The following is a 7419-nucleotide window of genomic DNA, read 5'->3' as shown; positions in this document are numbered from 1 at the left end:
TCTTTCCCTCTTCTGTGGGAAATACACGTAAGGTGTGGCCTGAGAACCCCTGCACCCTCAGGTGTTTGCAGTCTGCACACACTCCATAGCAGCGGTAGCGCCTTGCTTTTTGTGATGCACTGCAGAACCACTGGCCAGTGAGCTGTCCAGTATATAGAGCATCTTTGCTTCTTGACAGTATTAGATTTCTGATGGCTTTTTACGTGACAAATTAATGAGATAGATAATGCGCAGCTCAGTATATCCCAGAGCTCAGTGCCCTCGAGAGGGAGAGCTTGCTTTCCCCATGTAGCACGATCAACTGTTTTGACTGCATCCCTGAGAATTGTCTTGTAGCTCTTTTCACCAGCTGCCTACTCCATGAGGCTGTTTTACATAAGCTGTTGGCTCCCCTTATTTATCTCCAAATTTGCAGGGCTGGAAGCAAGTAAGTAAGCAGGATCAGATGAGCTCTCATTTTGTTAGCCTGTGCTCCAAAAGAAGCAAACCTGAGCTAGTCTTCTTCATCTCTTAAAAAGCCCTGTGTAAAATCCAGTTGCACGTAATGGAGTTTGTTCTGTTCTGTATTATAGCTAGTCCTCATCGCCTGTTCGTTACATCTCTCCTTCACCTGCTGTTTTTGCTGTACAGGTGCAGCTGTTAGCAGTGCTCTGATCACCTATGTCATTATATTCTGGCACACGCAGCACAGCATGTGACTGCTAAATGTGGCTGTGACAAGTACTGAAAACAGCAGCAAGTAGAAGGGAGGCAGAGTATTTCGTATTTTCAGGCTGTGACCGTGCAAATATGCAAGTGCATCAAAGAGGTGAAGAATAGGGATGCTGTTATGGGTGTGGAGGGGAAGCAACTTGTAACAACTGTTTGGTGTATTAAATGGGAACGTGATACCGAACTGCTAGAATGGGAACAAGGTGAAAAGGCAACTTTCTTTGACGAGGCCTCAGGTTTTGATAAGAGTTTTGTTTTTCCGGGAGATAGCTCGCTTCTTTGACAACCTCCTTCCTGTGGCTACCTAACAACTACTGTGGAAAGAATAATTTGAAATCAGTGCTCTGTAGTGAAATGGCATTTGGTCGAAGATCAAACCAAAACTATTTTCCAAGCAAATTGCTTTTTCAATTGGGCTCAGTGTAACATCAAACAAAATTACAATACCTACGTCACCAGAGGTAGAAATAGTCTCTTTAGTTCCTAAGGCAGCTTATGAAGTGGCATTTTGTGTATTATTTTGATAGGAGACCATTTTATAGCCATCCCCAACAAACGTGTATGCACGATGGAGCCTTACGTTACTCCTTTTGAACTGAAAAGGCTATTCTAGCTCAATCCCTGTTAATTCATAAAAATGTCATGTCCCTGGGGATGTAATTATACCTCTGGATTGCACAGTATCCATCACTTGGATAATTTCATTTAGAAACAAGTGGTGTGTATTTTGGTTAGAAGGCAGCTGATGCTTTCTGGTGCAAACTGCTGCTAAGTAGCAGTTTTTCATTATACTGGCTGATTAGAAATACAAGAGAAGGGGACAATCCTGTTAGACTGGATTCCCATTTTAAAAAGTAACAAAGAGAATTGAGTCACTGGAGAAAAGTTAACATACTATGTTAATATTCAGTTGCCGTGCTTCCGCTTTTTTATTTCACTCCTTTTCCATTAAGACTTGCTTGGTATCTTTGCAGCCCCAAAACCTTGGGTTTACTCTATTTACACTTCAAGTCTCATTGTGGGTAGTCAGCTGGTGGGAAAGTTCATATCTAATTTACACAGCAGCATTCGTTTAGGTTTGACCGAGTAAGAACTGAACAGTTTCTACATGATACCCTTGAGCTGCATGTAAAGGAAAAGTACTTACCATTTTAACTTTTGTTTGCTATATATTTGACAAAATATTGCTGGTTCTGTTTCTAATAGGAAAGAGAAACTCTTCAGAAACAGCTGGATGAGGCAAACAGAGAAGCACAAAAATACCGTCAGCAGCTCCTAAAGAAAGAACAAGAAGCAGAGGCCTATCGGCAGAAGTTAGAGGCAATGAACCGCCTCCAGACTAATAAAGAAGCTGTTTAATAAAAAATGAACATACTGCAAAGCCTGTTACTTTCAAAAACCTGCAGTACAATCTTGAACTGTACACTATATAGGTACAGACACAGGATTACATGATAGAGAAGATGCTACAAGTTGCTAACTGGACTTAAGCCGTGAGCTCTGATTAATTTCTTGTAACATATAAACTCTGAATTTAGAAATTGTGAAAAGTATTTAAAATGAAATACTGTAAATAGTTGGTTTTTTTACAGTTTCAAAATGAGTTGATAAATCTTTTTGAAGGGATCCAGAAACATGAGAAGCCAATGTTTTTGTGAAATTTTTGATTTTAGTATGAATCTAACTTCTGAAAAACAGAACAGTTTTAAGGGTGATGTTGATTTAAGCTGACAACTTGAAAATTAATTACGTGACAAAATGAATTAACAGTTATTTCTTCATGGTAACAACTTAAACTTCTCTGAATAAGACATTTCCAGGTGGAAATCTTTGTACAGCTTTAAGGAGTTGTCTCAGATTCTTCTGAAAACCATTTTTGGTTGTTTTTTATTTTAGGTGGTGAAGTTTTTATATTTAATTTCAGATATATCCAAGTAGATTTACATGTATATGAAGCTAATATTTTTTAAACTTTTCAGTTTGTACATATGCTGCATGTTTTTATAATTTCTACACATACATCATGCATAGATATTTTTCAGCAACGATGAGGAAAAAAATGAGAAAAATGTTTAGCCTATAGGTCATTTGAAGCAAGCTAGCAGGCAGTTTTATTGTGGACGATATATTTCTTGGAAGAATGTAATTAAAAAGAAGACCAACAAAATAATCTTAATTTACATACTACAGGCAATTTAAAATTTGGTAGTGGAGGCATTGAAACGTCACTTTGTGTCTTGCAATTTACCTGTACAAACATTTCAGAGTTCAGTAATGAATAGGAAAGAATGTCTCCACTGGAACACGAGTAGTAGTTCTTCTAGAATGTTCCCATTGATCTCTTTTCCCCAATAGCCTTGAAGTTATTTCAGTGCTACTTTTTTTCTAAACGGACTTTTGCATTTTAATTGGGCAAGTAATTTTTTATGTTGTAGGGATGCTTTTCTTAACTGGCATCATTGTTCTTCACTGTGATACTGTGTGTGTGTCTGTACAGTGATCGATTATGCTTAAGATTTATATAGCACATTACATCTTCAGAGCATTGTAAAATCTTTTAAAAGAACCCTTACTGTACTGCCTGAGGCAGGTAAGTGAGTGTTACTGTCTCAATTTTATAACTGGTATAAGTGCAACACAGGGAGTGTTGAATGACCGGCCTAAGACCACGTGAACCTGTGGTAGACCTGGGAATAGATCTCAGGAGTTCCTGGCTTCTAGTCCTGCGCTTAGAATGAGCTGCCTTAAGATTGTTCAGTGCTGTGTTACATTAAATTTTGAACTACTGTGCAGATTCCTTTTTTTGTAAGATAAAACTGTTTGTGCTTTGCTTTGTTGTCCCATGTTTCACTGCTTTTATGGAATTGTTTATATAAACTTAAGCAAAAAGTCTAGTTTACCTATACTGTACACAGACGAATTACCCTTAAAACTGTACTCTGGCCTACTTTTTCTATTTTACAATTAAATATCTTTTCCACATACATAATAGTGTAGAATCAATTCCATTTTGGTTGCTTTGTGTGCACGCTGTAAGGACAAAAGCGTACTGTGGCGGGCATTCAGAAAAATATGAAAAAATTATTTTAGGCCTAGAATGGCCTTCAAAGCTAGGAGGGAGGAGTGGGGAGAGAACTACATTATTTGGTACAAATTAAAATCTTCCTTCTTCAAACTTTGACTTGACTTTATAGAATTAGCGCTAAGGAAAGAATCTTAAATTTTCTAGTACTGGAATAACTTTGACAAATTCTATCCTGATTGGCAAATTTGACCCCAAACTAATGAAAAGATAATAAATAAATGGAAAGTCTGCGATGGTGGTTTTTAGAAGAATTGTTTTAAAGGCTATAATCATGCTCAGCTGGTGCTAGGTCTTGTAGCAAGCTTTGTGCAGTGACTAACTGGAAATTGCTAAATTCTATGGTTTTTTCTTGGGTTTTTGTTTTCTTTTTTCCCAGAAACTATCCATTATGTCATACCGAATGCAGGAACCAGATAGTCAAGTTAAATGTAGTGATTAGGCGTTGAATTAGTCTGTGATCAAAATGACGTTTGTGTCCTCGCATCCCACAAACTTAACTACAGTTTAATAGCGATAAGACTTTCAGTGTTAGCCTGAGCAGTGGTAACGCCCACGTCCAAATGGAGAATTTCCCACGGTTTTGACGGCACAGACCTTTGTAGCAAACAATGAAAAGAACGTTTTCTATTCATTCTGCTTCCTGTGAGCAAATATTCATTCCTCATTGTCTGTAACAAAATCCTTCCAAGTGCAGCGTAGCTATAACAAAAATTTATTTATCACCAGCAGTATTTACCCTACCTGTAATTAATTATCACCCATTTTATTCTAGTTCCAAACAGGACCTGCTGTTTGTTCTCTGCTGCGCAGAACGAGAAACCAACCTGATGGAACTATCACCTTTGAGCAAAAGCGTAGGCTATGTCACAGGCAATATTTATTGTATAGTTTAGCTCTGAAAGCATTGTTAAAAGCATTGCTCCTTATTTGCTGTTCCAAATTGCAATCATAAATGTAATTAGCTACCAGCTTTCCTTGAACAGACGTCCGCGTATTAAAGGAGTGTATGAGCTACTGGTAATGAGCTAGAATCGCAGATTTTGAGAGCTCTCCGGTCTTCTTGAGTTGCTCCTGAGCTTGATGCAAATCCCCTCTTGCTGCCTTTGACCCTTTTATTTACATTTACAGTAAAGCCAAGAAAGGTTCATAAAGTGTGTGGGCACTTGTCATTTTTGACTAATGTTTCCAGAGAAATGTAAGATAAACCAGATGAATAGGCATGTAGTATGTTTTTTTCTGCACTTCTTGCCATTCTTTTGATGCCTTTTTTATCAATTTTTTAAAAATTTCAGTGTATTAATCTGATGTGTGTGTATCGAAGCATCTTTGTCATATCTCCGAAACAGTTTCTTCTCAAATATCTAATCGCAGCAGAAACTAGGAAAGATTTTCACATTGTTCTGTTGAAAGTACATTGTGGAGAAAGATGTGACAACTTTCTAGAGTAATAGAAGCATTTAGACGGCATTATAGAACATGAGGCAGGAAACCAGAGCTTTTCTGACAGCCTGATCTCTTCTCTCTGATGAGAGCAGAGACACTGCTGTCATGTATCAGACAAAGAGTCTGCCTAGCCTGCTGCCCTGTCTCCAACAGAGACAGCCCGGAGCAGGAGTCTAGGGTATAGCAAAAACAGGGCAAGCCAAGTATTGTCCCGTAATAATTTGTGTATCCTACGTAATAATTTATTTCTGGTGCTTAGTCCGCAAGTCCTACCTCTCTCTGTTCCCAGGGCTGCCTGGTATCAGTGTAGAGCAAGTGAGTTCCTTCTGGAGGAGGTAAGTGCTCAACGTTGAGTACAGTGTCAAAGGTCGTGCTGCCAAGGATAGGTCAGGATGGGTTTTCAGGCCCTAAAAAAAGGGGGAATCTACATGGCTGTTCTTCCATGCTGAGAACAATCCAGATGGGAGACTTGGAGGAATTCTGGAGATTCAAGGCCAAATCCCAGTGCTCATGAGTATCTTACGTGAGAAAAGCAAGACAGTGTGTGGGGGAAGAAAAGATGTGTATTCCCAGGTCAGCAATCTCGGGTGATACCAGTGGAGGAACATCACTGCAGTGTAACTGGTCTCATCTGGAAGGGTGGGAAATCCACCGAGAGGATCATTGCCCCTTTGTGTTGCAGTTCTGGAACTGGCAGTAATGCTAATGCCTTTCCTTCTAGCAGCAAGGGACTGACAGCAGAGGGACTGAAGGCTTGTGGGAATGCAGGTGTAGTCTCTTCTTGGGAAAACACAGTCCTACGATTCTTTAAGAATAAAAAAAGGAAAAGGTAAAGAAGTCTCATGCAGTGTCAAATTTGTTACGTGCTGGTGCCTCGTTTTAATGACTACTGCTAGCGCAGTAGTTTGGTGTACTAAATTAACATGGCTGCTTTTATTTGGGTTTTGAAGCCCTTGAGCTTTTTCCCTCCCGCAAGTCTGATGTTAATGTCTTATATTCATGACTCTGAGGCTTCTGAAAGATTGTTTGAAAATGGGAAAGGGTTAGCGCAGAGGCAGCTCCTCTTAGAAATGTTCTATCTTACACATCAAAAGAGCACAGATGAGAACATACAAAAGCCCTCAGTTGGGAGGAGTTACATAAACACTCACCAATAACCTGCCTGCATTAAACCTTTTCCAGAATGCGTGAGGCTGAGAGATAAAGGGAGCTATATAGGGTGAAGCGGCTAGCAGGCACCAGACCAAACTGCCCACAGCTCCGGAAAGGTCTTGGCCCAGGTTTGAAGAGGTGCTTTCAGAAGGAATCAGTATGGAGCCCGAGGAGTACAGATGGAGAGGTGAGTGATCCTCTGCTCTTGGAAATAGTAGCATTTGCTTATGAAGATTAGCTGTTGTAGGACTGGGAGTGGTACCCAAAATCAGGGTGGGATATGTACTTTATTTGTGTGCATGTCCTTGAGACTTAGATTTGCTGAGACAAAAATGTGTCCCAGGGTTGAGTTTAAATCAGTGAGTTTGGAGTCAGTGGATAACTTGGGCTTTTTGGTCTTAACATTTAAAATACCATGGGAAAGCTGCAAGATTGTGATTCTGAATGACCTTGTGCTAAGGTGTTGTGCACAGCAGCTCTTGCCCAGCTGACACTGCGAAACTTCAGCGATGCTGGCACGATTCCGGAGATGGGATGTGAACTTTGGTCCCAGGGCTGGAGGAGGTTGCCTGAAAAATGGAGAAAAGGTGTGGAGCAGTGCAGCTGTTTTCAGAGGATGCAAAAGGGCTTGTGCTATAATGACAGGGAAGCATGGGACATAATGAAAATTAATTTTTGTGAAATGTAGTTTCGGTTAATTTGTAGGCAAGAAAATGTGTCTGTCCTCTCAGTGATCAAACAACGTGTGCTTGTACCATGATTGTATTTTAAAGGTACATTTGAACTATTCCATGGTGACATAGAAATAACCCTGTGAATCTCTTCTGTCTCCATGAAGCCTGTTCTAGGAGCTGTGTCCCTGCGTGATTAGATGGGACAAGTAGTGTGTTAGGAGGAAGGTTAATTCCCGGGGCTATCCTGGGAGCGGTATTCCCAGCCCTGTCCAACGCTAATGACAGGTTGTGTGAAGTGCTAGTGCTGCTAGTTAGTCTTTCTGCAACTGAAATGCTTTCTTTGCCTCTTCTAGG

General features: G+C 40.0%; 2 protein-coding genes across 3 annotated transcripts in view; both read left to right on the top strand.

Annotated features, from left to right (window-relative positions):
• The window catches only part of GABPB1 (GA binding protein transcription factor, beta subunit 1), a 14990-nt gene extending 11295 nt beyond the window's left edge, over positions 1-3695 (top strand). The window contains exon 8 of one of the 2 annotated variants that reach the window (XM_010143244.1): positions 1918-3695. In XM_010143244.1, coding sequence (XP_010141546.1) covers positions 1918-2070 — 153 coding nt within the window. In that variant the 3' untranslated portion in view covers positions 2071-3695. The remainder of the gene's footprint in view (positions 1-1917) is intronic. The other variant, XM_010143243.1, reaches the window with a different exon arrangement.
• Positions 3696-6550: 2855 nt separating this feature from the next.
• LOC104499700 (histidine decarboxylase) overlaps positions 6551-7419 on the top strand; it is a gene marked incomplete at its 3' end in the record, with an annotated part of 8454 nt that continues 7585 nt past the window's right edge. The window contains exon 1 of the mRNA XM_010143245.1: positions 6551-6583. Within this exon, the coding sequence (XP_010141547.1) occupies positions 6551-6583 (33 nt within the window). The remainder of the gene's footprint in view (positions 6584-7419) is intronic.

The sequence above is a fragment of the Buceros rhinoceros genome, unplaced genomic scaffold (genome assembly GCF_000710305.1).
Source record: "Buceros rhinoceros silvestris isolate BGI_N320 unplaced genomic scaffold, ASM71030v1 scaffold10119, whole genome shotgun sequence".
NCBI classification, from domain to species: domain Eukaryota; kingdom Metazoa; phylum Chordata; class Aves; order Bucerotiformes; family Bucerotidae; genus Buceros; species Buceros rhinoceros.
Note: the sequence above shows the minus strand (reverse complement) of the source record. Positions and strands in the feature narration are given on the sequence as shown.